At 45.8% G+C, this 17,336-nt stretch overlaps 3 protein-coding genes across 3 annotated transcripts; 1 reads left to right on the forward strand and 2 right to left on the reverse strand.

Annotated features, from left to right (window-relative positions):
- Window positions 1–213: 213 nt before the first annotated feature.
- LOC132265714 (syntaxin-12) lies at window positions 214–1,615 on the reverse strand. The gene is made up of 3 exons (XM_059766478.1): window positions 1,366–1,615; window positions 1,047–1,256; window positions 214–815 (listed from the first exon to the last, which is right to left on the reverse strand). Exons 2-3 carry the CDS (start codon window positions 1,250–1,252, stop codon window positions 221–223), a joined length of 801 nt encoding a protein of 266 aa, XP_059622461.1. The 5' UTR covers window positions 1,253–1,256; window positions 1,366–1,615; the 3' UTR covers window positions 214–220.
- Window positions 1,616–4,163: 2,548 nt separating this feature from the next.
- On the forward strand, window positions 4,164–5,797 carry LOC132255885 (venom carboxylesterase-6-like). The gene is made up of 2 exons (XM_059752056.1): window positions 4,164–5,401; window positions 5,465–5,797. Exons 1-2 carry the CDS (start codon window positions 4,164–4,166, stop codon window positions 5,655–5,657), a joined length of 1,431 nt encoding a protein of 476 aa, XP_059608039.1. The 3' UTR covers window positions 5,658–5,797.
- An 8,415-nt stretch (window positions 5,798–14,212) lies between these two features.
- Window positions 14,213–17,169, reverse strand: LOC132256582 (protein FAM117B-like). Its single transcript, XM_059753077.1, has 2 exons — window positions 16,784–17,169; window positions 14,213–16,715 (listed from the first exon to the last, which is right to left on the reverse strand). Exons 1-2 carry the CDS (start codon window positions 16,986–16,988, stop codon window positions 15,847–15,849), a joined length of 1,074 nt encoding a protein of 357 aa, XP_059609060.1. The 5' UTR covers window positions 16,989–17,169; the 3' UTR covers window positions 14,213–15,846.
- Window positions 17,170–17,336: the final 167 nt, after the last annotated feature.

The following is a 17,336-nucleotide window of genomic DNA, read 5'->3' on the forward strand; positions in this document are numbered from 1 at the left end:
CATAAACTATATCGAATAAGTATTTAAGAATTTCACGGTATTTCTTAGAAATGTGTTGTAAAGAAGATTTTGTATCATGTACACTTTTCCATCTCTTCTTCCCTTCTCACTAATGAGGGACAGATAGAGAGAAAGAAAAACAATTAAAGGACGCTGAAAAGCCAATTGTAGGTGAAAAAATATATATATAAAATTATAAAAAAAATGGGAAGAAATAAAATTAACTCTTGAGCCGTGCAACAATTATTCCCGTAACAATTAACCCTATTATCACAGCGATTATCAGCAGGATCAGCACCTTCTTGCGGTACTTGGCCTGATTCTCGGCCGCCTTCATCAGCTCAGACGCGCCCTCCTCGATGTTGCCGCGCGTGTTCTCGATGCTGCTCTCGATGGTGTCAATTGTCTCGCCCTGCTGGCTCACCATCACATTCAGGTCCCGCATGATCTGGTTCACATCCAGCACGTCCGCCTCGATCTGCCGCATGCGCGACTCGCGCTCCAGCACCAGATCCTGCTCCAGCTGCAGCTGCTGCTGCTGGGTACGCTGCGCCTGCATCAGTTGCTGCGTCTCCTGCGCCGACGCTTCCAGGTCGTCATGCTGCGACGCGTTGAGCAGCAGCGACGCCTTCATCCGCGTGGCGATCGCTTGCTGGCTGCTCGAGTACTTCTCCACAACAATCTTGAAGTCCGACGTCAGCTTCTCCACCTGCAGCTTCTGCTGCTTGTCGCCGCCGCGCACAATGGCCGCCAGCCGCTGCAGATCCTTGCTGGTGGCCGTTATCTTCTGATTCGTGGACATCTGCACTTGGTGCCTGAAAAGCGACAATTGCAAGAATTTCAGCAAGATTTTAACCAACAGAAGAGTAACATCGAGTTGTTGGTAAATATTGTGTCTCTTTAAAATATGTATCAGTCCAATTAGCGATAAGAACCTCCCAAAATACCAATTATAGAACATGAATCACTGACCAGATAAGTTGATCGGGTCAGAAAGGGACTTCAATGCTGTCGCAAAACACCCCAAACTAGGCTTCCGGACTCACACTTTGTCCCTGGCTTGCTGATTGTCGCGCTGCGTGCCGATAATCTTACTGCTCTTCTCCAGCGCCTGCCATCCGGACTTGACGGAGCCGATGTTGTGCGCCACATTCTCGCACAGGGAGATGAACTCAGTGGGACTGAAGGACACAACATCGGGCACGGCTGTGCTGCTCGTGGCGCCGTAATTGTTGTTAAATCCTCGAGACATGATGCTGAAAAACAAGGTTTTGCTCAGTTTCTTGCACTGCTTTTTGTCATGTCAAATGAGTCATCAAGAATCAGCGGAGAGACAACGGGCGCAATCATCCAGCTCTTCCTTACCACTCTGTTGGTGTTCTGGCGAGGATACCACGCGGATTTGCCAATGGCTGGACACACTGCGACCAATTGGAGCGGTGCACAAGGACTCAAAACTAACAAAAACTACCTCTGCTTTTCACTTTTTCGCACACACAAAAGAAAAAATCCGCTGTCAAAGTCACAAACGTCAAATCAGCTGTTTGCGAGTGTGTGTGTGCGTTTTCGAATTTCGAACATTCGGCTGGGGATTTAAATCCTCACTCTGTGTGTCATCCTTCGCGCCAGAATGCTCAATGGCTCCCCGATTTCCCCCATTTTCCGCACTGTCTGGCCCCACCCATCGGAAAATGGCCCCTATCTTCGACGTTAGGGGACATTTGGCGCTCTGCGGACGCCGGAAAATGCCTCTTCTGAGCGCCTAATGCGCGAATTTTGTTTTGAAATGTCAGACACCGTGGTTTACGCGGAATAGCACGACGTCCGACGGACTGGCGAGCGCCAGCTTATGAGCGCCTGGTGCAGTGGTGAACTTAATTGTCATTCAGCGCATCAATGACGACTCTGAAAATCGCTTCCCGGCGAGGAAAGTGAGACCGTGGTGCCGCCAGAGAGCACCCCGCGTGGCACACCCGGACGGCCTGGGCAGAAAACATTGGCTCCGGGTGGCGGAGGACAATTCTGAGCGACGACAGAGCCATTCCGCGGACGCAAAGTAGTCCAACATGGCAATCAATAATGATGATGATCTTCAATTTCAATTCAAAACTAATGGACATCATTATCGCTAATGACCAGGCAATCATACGGCCCATGGCGGGCGGTGCAGAGATGCGCGCCAATTTCGCAACTGTGCGCCCTAAAGCGGCACACTCGACTAATTTGCGAGCCGGAGAATCCAAACGCGAAGCCTAGGAATTATTCCGTGGCTTTTCCGACGCACTCTCCGGCCAGCACCCATAGCCAGCGTCCGGGAGTGGGGGGCACATCCTCGCGAGACCTTCCGGGCGCATTGACAGAAAAAACCGCGAGACGCGGACTATGATTGCGAGGGAGGCAATTAAAGCCGCCAAATCGCGACCGCGAAGTATTCGCGTCGGCGAAAATAACTCGCGCATCTGAACAGGGCGGCATAAGTGGCTGCTGGCGGATTTCGCCCGTGACGGGCATTGTCAGAGCGAGAGGCCGACATTCCGCACCAGAAAATTCTTCTTATCGCATACTTGTCATTTCGATGCTTCACAGCGAAGGGGAGCCCAGAAGCGACCCCCGCGGATCCTCTGGGGAGCCCGAAGGCAGCGCCACCACCTCAACTCCGCCCTTGCTGCGACCATGCGAAGCAGAGTCAGCTGGATTGGGCGGAGGGGAGTGCGAATTCATGCCATTCATTGGCATCTCACCCATTTAACCCTTTCACGGCAATGAACCTTTTGGGTCATTTGTGACCACTTGTGACCCAATTGATGCGAGAGAAATACAAATAGACTCTAGAACATTACCGTGTCAATATTTCTTTCCTATGCATCAATTCCGAGGTGTTTCGGGAGAAATCCCACAGAGCGCAACCTTCGGCAGGCACCGCCTTACGTCGTTTAAGCACGCCTCGTGCTTGTTTTTGAAGAGAGGGTTCTTGAATGGCAAAATATCCACCAGAGCATCAGAACCGTGCCAATTTGGCGGACCAGCACTGTCATTGGCGGCAGTAAAAATTTGGAAATTGGCGAATTTTGGCCGCTCGAGTGGGGGGAAAGCTCCAAAACGACGGCGGCCCGCGTGGCGCTTCTGTGCGCCTGGTGGGCAAAGTTGAGAAGAGCACTAGTGGCGCAGTGTACTGCGATAGAAGCGCCGATCATCGGAGGCCACTTCGTATCGGAAGAGGAGGGAGAGTTACCAGCTGGCGTCTCTTGGCTCCTGAGCGCTCATTCCGAGGAATCTTGAAAGGTTTAAATGTGAGAAATGTGGGAATTTCACTGGCAGACAATGGGAATGACAGAGAGAGAATTGGGAAATGCCATCCACCCGTATTTCCAGGCAATTTCCCCACGCATTGTCGAGAGTGGCACTGCCACCACTGCTGCTCGCCTATTCAATATTGAATTTGATTGTGTCACAATGAGCAAATTCCACGGATTCCAACTAGCATGCCGGGCATTGCACATGGCGACTGTGCGGCCTCTTCTGGGCGCCTGTTGAAAGCTGTGACTTCGTTTTTCATTCATTTTGCTTGGTCGGGCCTCATGGTTGATTCCAAATGCCCGAGCAACCAATCGCGGACGCTGCAAAATCCGACAAAATGGCGATTGCATGTGCGACCTGCCGTCTCCGGATGAGACACAAAACAGCCAAGAAAGAGTCCATCACACATTCTATGAGGCGAGCAGAGATGGAGACACAGCGCGGCTTTCTCCATTGGAGCATTCGAGGCACGTTCGGAATCCGCGGCATTTAAAATGGAGATGACTCAAATTTCCAATTGACTAGGATGCCATAACGCGGCGCCGCGGATGCTGCGCTGCAGCATCTTAGATGGCGCGCCGCCGAAGGGGCTCCCCCTCTATTGCAGCCGAGGGTTAATTGCGTGCCGGAGATGATTTCTGCGATGCTGCTCTGCCAGCACTGACTCCAAATCGATTAGCTCGCCGTGAGTCAATGGCTTCGGCGGGCGGTTGGCGCGCGCGTCTCTGACCGCCTGATCCGGGAAGAGTGGTGGCGATTGTGGTGAAGATGTTGCTCGTGATTCGCCCGAGACATTGCACTCGAGTTGCATCCCGCGGCAAGGTCGCCACTGGCGAAAATCAGTTGAAGCCGGAGAGTCGTGCGAGATGCTCAGAATCGCACTGCTGTTCCACATCTCGATTGCGTGCCTCGCGAGTGATGAGTGCCAGTTCAGCGACGGCGTGGGGCTGCTGTCCAGGGGCTTCTGTCACTACCTGGGCATCCCCTACGCACAGCCCCCGATTGGGGTGAGGAAGCACCGAGCGCCTGAGGCCAAGGACTTGCAGCAGGACAACGGCAAGGAGTGGAATTTCACACAGAGACCGCCCAATTGCCTTCAGTATGACTTCCAGGAGCAGACAATGGCAGGATCCGAGGACTGTCTCTATCTCAATGTGTTCACCAAGCCTGGGAATAAGCGCCTCGATCCGGTTCTCGTGTGGATCCACGGTGGCACTTTCAATTTTGGGTCCGGTTTCAGCGATTTGGCGGAATTTCCTGACCTCTTCGTGGCGCAAAATATCACCGTTGTCACGTTCAACTATCGCCTCGGCGCGCTGGGATTTCTCTACCGCGAGGGCGGGAACGTCAGCCGAAATGCAGGACTGAAGGATCAGCAGGAAGTCCTGCGGTGGGTGCAGAGGAACATCGCCAGCTTCGGCGGTGATCCGTCAAAAGTCACGCTGATGGGCTGGAGTGCAGGCAGTGCCGCCGTGTCTTACCACCTGTTCGATCCGGCCGCAGAGGGACTCTTCAGTGCCGCCATCATGATGAGCGGTTCCTTTCTCAATCCCTGGGCACACTCGCCCTCCCCCGAACTCTGCCTCTCAATCACGTGCCGCAACATGGAGATTCCCTGCGCAGACACCCTACCGGACATCGTGATCAACGATGGCCTCGCCTACTTCACCCTCTTCGGCATGTTCTATCCTTGCTTCGTGCCATCGGGAAAACTCCCCCAACTCGTGATCAAGACCAAGCCAGCCATCGATGTGCCGCTCCTGATCGGCTTCACGGCACGCGAGACGGAGGCGCACGTGAAGTACCATCACGAAAACACCCCATCCAATTACATCCTGCCGCATCCCGACCATCTGGCCGTCATTGAGGAGTTCGTGACGCAAAAACTGCCGGAATCCAACTTCACGGAATTCCTCATTGCCTCGGATCTCATTCATGGCGTGGTGAAATTTGCCGAGGAGTACGCCAAGAGGACGAAATCGAAGACATTCCTGTACAAGTTCTCACTCAGTCACGGACGCCATGGAGATGATCTGCCATTCATCTTCCGCACAGACAACACGACACAATTGCTGCAACTCTGGGCGAACTTTATCACATTCAGGTCAGTAAAGTGGAGGGAAAAAATCACCCTTCTAAGCTCATAGAGAACAAATTAAATTTTCAGGGATCCGACGCCCTTTCCTGAACCACATCTCAATGCGACTTGGAAGCCCTTCGGCAGTCGCAATGGAAGATCGCTGATGAACATTGGGCGCCAATTGACTATGGAGCACTTCAAAGAGAGCACGTCATTCATCTTGTGGGACGGAATATACGAGTGTCTCTACTATGGCAATTGTACTAATGTGCCCAATTGAGAGAACCTAGTTTTGCAAATGCGATTTGTGCGCATTACAATTTTCTATATATTCACAATGCCTAACAAAAACAGCTCAAGAAGTCACGAAATGTCCGGCATTCCATTGTTGAATAAATCAAATAAATCAAGAAGTTATAAGGGAAACGCACTTAAATACTTCACTTCGAGCCTCAGTCTATCCAGGTTATTCGCTAGAGAAGCTTCGATTATGAAGAACGGTGCTTTTGTGATATTAGTTTTAGTGGTTTTAGTGCAATTGCAGTGGATTCAAGTTAAAGGACAGTGCCTTGTAACATTGCAGCAGGAGCACGGTCAAGTGATAGGAAATGGCTTAACAAATCGTACGGAAAGTGGCGAGATGTTCTGCTCCTTTCTTGGCATTCCTTATGCTCAACCGCCTGTAAGAAATCTGAGATTAGAACCTCCTGAGACTCTAGACTTGTCGACTAACTCAAAAGTGTGGAACTTCACGACAAGGAGTCCGATTTGCGTGCAAAACAACGTTTTTCTTAATGCAACTGGACAGGAAGACTGTCTCTACCTCAATGTCTATGCAAAACCCGTGCAATGGAGACATTTGCATCCTGTGATAGTTTGGATCCACGGCGGATGGTTTCACTACGGTTCAGCGTACTCAGAAGGAGCCAATCGACCTGATCACTTAGTGCAAGAGGACGTTGTTGTCGTCACTATAAACTACAGATTAGGCGCTTTAGGATTTCTCTATCGCGAAGACGACAATTTAATAGCAAATCTGGGATTGCAAGATCAATTGGAAGCGCTAAAGTGGGTCAAAAAGAACATAGTTTACTTCGGCGGTGATCCTAATAGTGTCACATTAATGGGATGGAGTGCAGGAAGCGCTTCAATAACTTATCATCTTCAGGCTCCAGCGTCTGCTGGACTATTCCATGGTGCCATTCTGCTCAGTGGAGCTTCTTTCAACCCTTGGGGATACCATAGGAACACAGAAGACTGTGCAAAAGCTCTCTGTGAAGCTCTGAACATATCTTGTGCTCGTGGAGAATTCAAAACCAGTCTAAAAACGATTCCAGCATCCGTTTTTGAATCCCTCAGCTTCGGATATAAAACAACTGTGTCTTTATTTGGTGATCTCTATCCATGTTTCGCGCCGACTTTTCAAAAGAACGGGCATATATGGAAAAATATGGTACAAAACGAACATGAGAAGCTAATCTCTGTGCCAGTGTTCAATGATGTCCCGATCATCCTGAGTTACACGGTTTCCGAGGAGTGGTACTACTATCGGACGAACAGGGAAAGTCTCCAAGTAGAGTGGAATTATACATATCCATGCTTAGACAAGAGCAAATCCGAAGCGCTGAGGGAATATTTGATCTCCAATGCTGACGAGTTTAACAATGAGAGCAAGAGACTGATTGTAATTGGCACGAACACTTATGGCATCAAGCAGTTTGCTGACTATTACACCGCCAGCGCCTTATCAAAGTCGTTCCTCTTCAGATTCTCCCACAAAAATGCCACCAATGACGTTGGAGCGTTTCACGGTGATGAACTTCGTTACATTTTCATACACGAAAATAATGGCATTCCCACAACACCTGAGGATGTCCTCGTTAGGCAGCGATTAGTGCGATATATTGTAAATTTCGCCAAATACAGGTAAGACGAACGAAATATAATTTCAAGATCATGTCTAGTTTTTACACTTCACTGATAACATCGTCCAGGCTTGAATACACACACAACTTCTCACCATCTTAGTGTGTAATCGCGAAATGGAAAGTGCACAATAAATTACTTAACGAATAAAAATATTATGGAAATAGCGCAAGATATTAATCAAACATTAAACCATTTAGCACTTCCCCTCACCAAATGACGCCCCAATTGGATTTAACTTGAAGAGAAGCAATGCTTCGCCTGATTGTCCATTCCATCCGGTCACGGAATATCCGGGATTCCACTGACCCAATAATGAGTAAAAATAAAATCAATTGCTTTTCGCAATTGCACTTCAGTCTTTTAGTGCGTTTCGTGAGTGAAGGATCGCCATGAGTAGGAAAATAGTGTTTTTAATTGTTTTATGTACATTGTATGTACTCGTGAAAGGAAAGTGCCATGTGACTTTGCAACAGAGCCTCGGCTCAGTGAAGGGTTATGGTTTGCTCAACTACACGCTCAGTGGGGACTACTTCTGCTCCTTCCTGGGCATTCCCTACCTCAAGCCGCCCGTGGGACAGCTGCGATTGGAGCTTCCGCAGCCATTTGACTTGTCCGCACAAGCTAAAGAATGGGACTTTAGGACAAGAAGTCCAAATTGCATTCAGGATCAGGCATATGTTAATGCAACAGGACAAGAGGATTGCCTCTACCTCAACGTTTATACCAAAGTTACACAAAATAAGAGCCTAAAGCCCGTCATTGTTTGGATTCACGGTGGAGGATTTCAATATGGTTCAGCCAATTCAAATGAAGCTGATCGAATGGATTATCTAGTTGATAAAGATGTGATTGTTGTGACATTCAACTACAGATTAGGCGCTTTAGGATTCCTTTATCGGGAAGACGATAATTTAATAGCAAATTTGGGATTGAAAGATCAATTGGAAGCCCTAAAGTGGATTAATAAAAACATTGCGTACTTCGGCGGCGATCCTAAGAGAGTCACTCTCATGGGATGGAGTGCAGGAGGCGCTGCTGTGTCTTATCATCTTCAGGCTCCAGCGTCTGCTGGACTATTCCACGCCGCTATTCTGCTTAGCGGAACACTATTCAATCCTTGGGCGTACTTTAGAAACACCGAAACCTGCACAAAGGCCCTCTGCAAAAGCTTAAACGTTAGTTGTTCTCGAGGCGAACTGAAGGATATCTTGAAAACCCTGCCAGAAGGAGTCTTCCAGACGCGCGAATTAGGTTACGACACAACCGTGTCGTTTTTTGGCCAGCAAAGCTTCTGCTTCCTGCCCGTGGCTGAGAGAAACGAAGCTTTCTACGGAACTGCAATGGTCCAGGATAAGCAGCATAGACTGATGCATCATCAAGTGTGGAATGATGTTCCCATCATGATTGGTTACGCCACAGCTGAGTTTTGGCCGCAACAAGTTGCCAACGTGGTTTCCCTTTCGGGCAGATGGAATTACTCTTACCCCAACATAAGAGACAGCGTTATCAGACCGCTGAGAAAATATTTAATATCAGGGACAAAAGAACTGAACAACGAAAGCAAGAGATTGTTGGTGTTTGCCTACATGATTAATGGAATCAAGGAATTCACAGACTACTACAGAGCCCATGCGATGTCCAACACTTACTTCTATCGCTTCTCCCACAAGAACATTTCCAATGATTTGGGAGCCGTTCACGGCGATGATCTTCGCTACATATTCGTCCCGGTTAATGACAGACCGATAACGTCGGAGGATATCGTAGTTCGGGAGCGAATGGTTCGATACGTAACAGATTTCGCAAAATACAGGCAAGTAAAAATTCATATTCTTTCAAGGAAATAAAATTTTATGCAGAAGTGTCAAGCATATTTTAACACATTCCTAAGAATGCATAAAGTAATAAATAAAAAGGAATTAATTCCTCAAGAAATGCGGAAATGATCTTGAAATGTACCGGCAAGCAAACATTACAAAATTGCAAGCTAAGGTCAAGACTTTGATGGCTGTCAATGGATAGGTTATGGAAAACCCTCACTTTGGAATAAACGTAAATCTAATAAAATGCAATTGTCCATGTCAAGTTTCTGGCTGCTCTACTTTCCCAAGTTATTACAGAGGAATAGTTCTATTGCGTGCGAATTTTAAGTAGTTGGAAAGTGTTTTTAAGGCTCTATATCTGATTAGATAATTAATCAGACAGTTTTTCTAATTTATTCTTCAGCCACACGCACTTTTCAGCAGTTTGGAAAGAGTTATCGAAATATTTATTGTTATTAACAGATAATCGTCGTGCTCAAACACTTCTCAGATTATCGTATTTTAGTGTTCATGTTTTGTCAAAAATGGACACATTGAATAAAATTTATACAATATGGATGCGTTTCAAAATTAATTTGGAATAAAAATAACATTTTTCACTCATTTACCTCACAAATGTCTCAATTGTGTTTATTATAAAAGAGCTTCACTTGAATGCCTCTTCTTTTTCTACATTATTCCTTATGTCACAACTCGCATTTTGGGGTAAGAAAACGCACATAACAAACCACGAATGGCCGGGATTCAGCAATAAAAACACTGGCTTCTTTCTAGTGGACTTTAGTTTACTTGTGCGCTCTAAAGTGGATGATCTTTTCTACAAAATGAGGAACATTGCTGTGATTTTGATAGTTTTGTGGAGTGTTTGTGTTCTTGTTGAAGGAAATTGTGAAGTGACATTGCAACAAAATCATGGTTCAGTGACAGGATATGGAATATTGAAAAACACACCCAGTGGAGGATATTTCTGCTCCTTCCTGGCCATCCCTTACCTCAAACCGCCCGTTGGAAAGCTAAGGCTGGAGCTTCCTGAGTCTCTGGACCTTTCTCTGTACGCGAAAAAGTGGGACTTCACAAGAAGAAGTCCAATTTGCATTCAAAATCGAGTTGCTATTGATGTCGATGGACAAGAAGATTGTCTGTATCTCAACGTATATGCTAAAGTCAGTCATTCCACGACCCTCAAGCCTGTAATTCTCTGGATTCACGGTGGTTGGTATCAATATGGTTCAGCGTACTCAGAAGGAGCCGATCGAATGGATTATTTAGTGGATGAAGATGTGATTGTTGTGACATTCAACTACAGATTAGGCGCTTTAGGATTCCTCTATCGCGAAGACGACAATTTAATAGCAAATCTGGGATTGAAAGATCAATTGGAAGCGCTTAAGTGGGTCAATAAGAATATTGCTTCCTTCGGCGGTGATCCAAATAGTGTCACGTTAATGGGATGGAGTGCAGGAAGTGCTTCGATATCTTATCACATGCAAGCTCCAGCGTCGGCCGGATTGTTTCACGGTGCTGTAATGTTCAGTGGATCATTCTTGAACCCTTGGACGTACTCGAGTAACACTGAAAGCTGCACAAAAGCGCTCTGCAAGAGCCTGAATATTCCCTGTGATCATGGTCAATTGAAGCATATCTTGAAAACTGTGCCAGCTGAAGTCTTTCAGACACAAAAGTTTGGCCAGGAAACAACTGTTTCCTTCTTCGGAGAGAGAATTTATTGCTATACACCAACCGCCGAAGGACATGAGACTTACACCGGAAATGCCATGGTTCAGGACGAACAGCAAAGATTGACTCATCAGAAGGTGTGGAATGACGTCCCGATTATTATTGGATACACAACTGCTGAATTCTTGCCCATAAATCCTGCCACTTTTGAAACTCTCTCGGCCAATTGGAACAAATCCTATCCATATGCACAGGATAATGTTATAAAACCGCTGCGAAAGTATTTATACGCTGGTGCAAAAGAGTTGAACAATGAAAGCCAGAGATTGACAGTGTATTCCATAGCCACGCACGGATTCAAACAATTCATTGAATACTACAGACAATCTGCGACGTCTGACATCTACTTCTATCGCTTCTCCCACAAGAATAGCTCAAATACTTTCGGAGCCGTTCATGGAGATGATCTTCGGTACGTCTTTGTTCCGGTCAACGACAGACCAATTACACCTCAGGATGTCATAGTTCGCGAGCGAATGGTTCGATACATTACAGATTTCGCAAAATACAGGCAAGTGCTGCAATTTTGCTCATATTTTCAATTGAATTAATAAATTTCTGTGATCTCCTCAAAATTTACACGCTACATAAATCTCTAAACCAACCACGAAAGCTTGCAAATCAGCATGCAAAGAGATTACAAGTTAAAGTTGATTCACAGATGTCTGCGAATAAAAGGTAAAAAAGAATATTCGCTTTGAAATGAATTGAAAATAGAATGGTTTTTGCTCTGAAGAGGGACAAAAAAATCGGAAAGAGTTTGTGTGAAAGTTGTTTCGATGGCCATGAGATCTAAATTGTCTGACAAATGATCTCAAAAAATGATTTACATCACGCTTTTTCTTTCAGTTTTCAATTTTTCAGATAGTTTGAAAACTGCAGAAGTCGAGTTAAATATTTCCACAATTTTTCTTCAATAATTCAATTGTTGGTGATTTATAGAAAATGCTCAGAAGCATGTTCAAAAGTTAATTATCTTATTTAAATTATGAGTCGTCTTTCTAAAAAAACGAACAAAAAATCATTGAATAAATATTGCCAAGAATCTAATCTGAAAAAACAGTTAATCATCTTGAAGAATATATTTCCGTTCTTCACGCAGGATGTCTGAAGTGATTTTATCACAATATTTTATATCTGAGCAAAAAAACGTGCAAATTTTTTGCATTTTCCAGTCTTATAATGAGATACAACATGCCCGAAATTTATTGGCCAAACACTGAAATAAAAGCACGTTCGCTTGATCATGAATTTCAGTCTGTCTGTGCGGTTCGCGAGTTAAGAATCGTGTCTGAAGAATGAGGAAAGTAGCTGTGATTTTGATAGTTTTGTGCAAAGTTTGTGTTCTTGTTGAAGGAAATTGTGAAGTGACTTTGCAACAAAATCATGGTTCAGTGACAGGATATGGATTGCTTCAGCAAACGCCCAGCGGAGGTCAATTCTGCTCCTTTCTGAGCATTCCTTTCGCCGAACCTCCTATAGGAAATCTTCGATTTGAGCTTCCTCAGCCTCTAGATTTGTTCATTTACGCACGAGAATGGTATTTCACAGAGAAAAGTCCAATTTGCATTCAAAATCGAGGAGCAATTGATGTGGATGGACAAGAAGATTGTCTGTATCTCAACGTTTTTGTTAAAGTCACACAGAGTGTAACTCCAAAGCCTGTTATTGTGTGGGTTTTCGGCGGTTGGTATCAATTTGGTTCGGCGTATTCAGTTTCAGCCGATCGAATGGATTATCTAGTGGATCAAGACGTGATCGTTGTGACATTTAACTACAGATTAGGCGCCTTAGGATTTCTCTATCGCGAACATGATAATTTCATCGGAAATTTAGGACTTCACGATCAACTAGAAGCATTCAAATGGGTGAATAAGAACATTGCATACTTCGGTGGCGATCCAAATAAGGTCACTTTGATGGGATGGAGTGCAGGAAGCGCTGCTGTTTCACATCATATACAAGCTCCAGCATCTGCAGGACTGTTCAGTGCCGCAATTATGATGAGTGGATCGAAGTTAAATGCATGGGCGTACAATAGCAACACTCAAAGCTGCACAAAAGCCCTCTGCAAAAGCCTCAATGTGCCTTGCAATTATGGCTCACTGAAGAATGTCTTGAAAACTCTACCAGCTGAAGTCTTTCAGACCCAGAAGTTTGGCCAAGAAACAACGATTTCGTTGTTCGGAGAGCGAATTTTCTGTTTCGTGCCAACGGCTGAAGGACAAGAGGCGACTTACACCGGAACAGCCATGGTTCAGGACGAGCAACAGAGACTTCTGCAGCACAGAGTGTGGAATGATGTCCCAATTCTGATGGGATACACAACAGCTGAGATTATCGCGATCAACCCTATGAATATGGAAACTCTCTCGGCGCGATGGAACAAGTCCTTTCCCTTCACTCAAGATAATATCATGAAACCGCTGAGGAAGTATTTGTACGACGGAGCGAAGGAGTTGAATAACGAAAGCCAGAGATTGATGGTACAAGTCATGGATATTCATGGATTCAAGCAATATATTGACTATTATCGAGACAATGCTTCGTCTGATATTTTCTTCTATCGCTTCTCGCACAAGAACAGCTCAAATACTTTCGGAGCTGCTCATGGCGATGATCTTCGATATCTTTTTGTTCCGGTCAATGATCGACCGATAACGCAAGCTGATCTTATAGTTCGCGAGCGAATGGTTCGATACATTACGAATTTCGCAAAATACAGGCAAGTGTAGTAATAAAATAAAATGTGAGGCTAATTTTCAGTCACAGGTTTGATGAGTAAAATGCGTGAAGCAGTGTATTGTTGGATTTTTGGAAAATAAAGTTCACCTCAAATCTAAATTGACTATTATTATCAAAATAAACTGATGCACATTATTTAAAAGCACGTTCAAATCACACAAAACACTTTCCGAGAAACACTCAAAGCCACCGAATGGCATTCTTCCTCGTGTGTTTACGGACACAAAAATGCTGGTGCATGATAATTGCGAATGTTTGCAAGCGATTACATGCGCAGTTGTGGCGAACAAGTGAATGATTGTTGGAAAAGCGAAACTTACACATTTCCTCACACGTTATTCATATGCTCTTCTGTCTATTTTTCCCTCTTGCAGAGATCCGACGCCGAAGAAGGACGCCTACATCACCGAGCGGTGGATTCCGTACGGCAAGAGCGGCCTCCGCATGGAGATCTCCAGCGAGTCGAAGATGGTGAAGGAGGTGAAGGAGCCGCTGTACCACCGCTGGGACGCCATTTATCAGTGCCTTCAGTTCGGCAATTGCAACCGATTCTTCAAAGTGATATCGTCAGGATTCTGATCTCGCGCGCTTCTTTTGGAACTTTTGCTTATTTACGATTTTATTTCAGTCAATCACGACAGCATAGATATGTTCATTACACAACTACACTTTCATTTCTTTTCTCAATTTTAATACGTTTGCTCTCTTTGTCTCTCTCTCTGTTTCGCTATAATAAACGTACGTCTTATATTCATATGTGTATTTTGTTTTTTTTTCCTTAATCAACCCCTCAAATTCCGCCTTGTAAAAGATATCCACTTATATTTTCTCTCTTCAATACATATGAAAATATTTAGTTTCCTTTGCAGCTACAGCTAGAAAAATATTCTTAAATATCAAGACAACACAACATTTTTGTCATCTCACTTTGTGTCTCATTATAAGAATACCTTTTTTGAGTTTTTCTCATTCTCCTCAACTTTCTCTCTCACTCTCTCGTCTTTAGTGTCTCTTCTGGGCTCTCTTATCTATCCGCCAACACAAAGAAGTGGAGGAAAAGTGGCAATTGCCGAGCAATCTCAAATTACTACAGTTAATAATTGAAAAAAAGATTCTCCTTCATCCGTTAATTTTAAAGCTCAAAAGTGATTTTTTTTTCTCTCTCTCTTTATTTTGTATAGTAAATTTCGATATTTTTCATTTGTTTAAATACTCTTTCATTTAAATTTTGGTTTCAAATACATTTCTCTCTCTCTCTCTTTCTCTATCGTTTCTCTCTCTTTTTTTTCATCAGCCAAAGGCGAGGCACATTTTTTCTCATCTTATGATATCAATAAAATATTATCATCCCCTCTTCTACATGAGATCCTCAGCAACTTGTCACTCCTTCCGCCACCTCAATCGCGTGCACCAGAGCGATGAATTACAAAAGTTACAAAGATAATAAATAAGTGGAATCTTAATGACTTTCCTTTCCTTTTGATATTATCCAAAAACTAAATCCATACACACTAATTCTAGAATGATTTGTACATTGAATATTTGGAAATAATTTGTTCCTTAATCTTTTGCGTGTGTGTGTGTGTGTGTGTGTTTTTTGTGTCATAAACTTGTCTCTCAGTGATGAGAATATTGATTTCTTGCAAATTCGCCTCGAAGATGGCACAAAATTATAGTTTTTCTGTTCTCATTTTACCAAAAAGTCAATTTTAACCATCTTAACATGCGCCATTCGATTTATCATTTATCAAATTATGGTTTACAGCCTAGATTCACCATGAAAAAAAAATGGTAAAAGAATCTGGGATATTTTTTTTTTACTAAATACTTAAAGAATCAACAGCGAAAACGCGCCATTTTTTCACAAGATAAAAATCAGGAAAAGCTCAGATTTCTCATTATTTTAACATGAAGTTAAAATGATAATTAATTTCTTGTTCAATTCCCTCAAAGTTATTAGAGAAATGGAATTTTGGTGTTGTTTTTCTCTTTGGCGCTTGAAGTGTAAGTTGAAAAATCATTGAAATGGTGAATCTAGTGCCAATTTTGCCCACATAAAATCATCTTGAATGCATCTCTGTCGTTCGCAAGGCAATTCCAATGGGGAAATTTCTAACAAATAGCACCCGAAAAGTCTTTTCTGCATCAATAATTTTCACATAGAATCGCAAAATATGCCAATTTGTCCTTCGTCAGTTGATCAGTCCATAAAAGTTGCCATGCTGTGGAAAATACTCACTCGTTTGGCGGCGTCGACGGCGGCTCCTCGGCGCTGGGCGACAGCGGCTGGAGTGGCTGGAAGGCGCTGCCCAAGGACGGCCGCAAGCCGCCCACGAAGCACGGCTTGAAGATTGTCGTCTGGTGGTCGCTGGACTCCGTGGGGCGCAGACTCACCTTCTCGCAGCCGTCCGGCGGCTCGCGCGCCAGAAACCTGTTGATCCTGGGCGAGGCGCTCGTGATGGCGGTCGCGGAGACCTTGAATCCCGCGCCGCGGCTGCCCGCCTCGTCCGGCGATGTGCTCTGGCTGTCGTCGGACGACAGGAAGGCGTCGCCGAGCGGTGTCTGCGTGTTTACGGAGCGCGTGTCGCCGTGCAGGAGCTCCGCGATGGGGGCGCGATGACCGTCCGGTGTGCCGCGCGAGAAGAGATTGCGGCTGGACTCTGGGCGGCACGAGTGCGGCTGTCCAGGCAGCAGCACCAGCTTCTCGATCTCCTGGTTCAGGCCCTCCACGGAGCTACGCATGGGGCGCAGGTGGCCCGGCGGCACGGCCCTGGCGGGAATGGTCACTGGACTGGCTCTCATCGTCTGCGAGCTGACGGAATGTTCGGCGCTGCGCTGCGAGCGCGGCTGCAGACGCTGCCGCACCACCTTCTCCACCTTCACGTCCGTGGGCGTATCCGCGCGCTGGGGCTCTACGGAGCTACGCCCGCTCATCTCCAGGCAATAGCTGTCGTCTGTCTGCGTGGCCTTGTCCACATGAAGGAACATGCACGAGTGGTGCGTGTGGACGCCAGACCACAGTGGTCGGGCGCACGTGAGCGCATCCAGGGAGGCTGTTCGCCGCATGCACGACTCCAGCGAGCGCCCCATGCCCTTTCCGGGAGCTGCAAAGTGGCAAAAAGAAAACAATTTTCCAGAGAGGTCGACAAACTCGCGCGCGCAGGAGACTCACTTTTGTAGTTCAGCGCCCCGGGACTGCGGTGTCCGGACGCGCTGACCAGGTGCTCGGGCGAGATGTGACGCAGCGGGGGCGACAGGGCCGTGGTGGTGAAGTACGACGCCGAAGGGGGGCACTGGTAGCCGCGCAGCAGGGAGGAAACGGGGAGAACAGCCTTCAATGGTGGCGGTCGCTCGGAATTTCGCACTCTGTTCGACATTTTCGCGCTCAATATCTCGCAGCTTGATCAACGGTGGAGAAAATGGGAGACTTTGCGCTGGAATTATCACCCTTTCACATCCATTTATGCCATTTTTCTCACACTTCACCAGCTTTGTTGCTGAAAATTTCTTCCTCTTCTCAAGCACCTTCTCGGATGACCCTGAAGAGGTCGTAGCGTCGCATGGATTATCCGAGTGCGCGCCAAAGGAGTGAGAACACTTTTCTGGGAACAGAGTTGAGTGTGTTGAGGCGCTCTTCCAGTGGTTTTTCGTGGTTTTTTGGGGTCCTTTGTGAACGATAAATGCCGATTCTGATTAAAACGTAAGTAAAGCACAATTCTAGCATG

Source organism: Phlebotomus argentipes, unplaced genomic scaffold (genome assembly GCF_947086385.1).
Source record: "Phlebotomus argentipes unplaced genomic scaffold, Phlebotomus argentipes genome assembly contig_5, whole genome shotgun sequence".
NCBI classification, from domain to species: Eukaryota; Metazoa; Arthropoda; class Insecta; order Diptera; family Psychodidae; genus Phlebotomus; species Phlebotomus argentipes.

Excerpts from the sequence above, each read along its gene's own strand:
- LOC132265714 (XM_059766478.1), bottom strand. The coding sequence starts at position 1,252 with ATGTCTCGAGGATTTAACAACAATTACGGCGCCACGAGCAGCACAGCC. Across the intron at positions 816-1,046 it reads CAGCAAGCCAGGGACAAAGT|GCACCAAGTGCAGATGTCCA; the intron begins GTGAGTCCGGAA and ends GTCGCTTTTCAG.
- LOC132255885 (XM_059752056.1), top strand. The coding sequence starts at position 4,164 with ATGCTCAGAATCGCACTGCTGTTCCACATCTCGATTGCGTGCCTCGCG. Across the intron at positions 5,402-5,464 it reads GCGAACTTTATCACATTCAG|GGATCCGACGCCCTTTCCTG; the intron begins GTCAGTAAAGTG and ends TTAAATTTTCAG.
- LOC132256582 (XM_059753077.1), bottom strand. The coding sequence starts at position 16,988 with ATGTCGAACAGAGTGCGAAATTCCGAGCGACCGCCACCATTGAAGGCT. Across the intron at positions 16,716-16,783 it reads CGGGGCGCTGAACTACAAAA|CTCCCGGAAAGGGCATGGGG; the intron begins GTGAGTCTCCTG and ends GCCACTTTGCAG.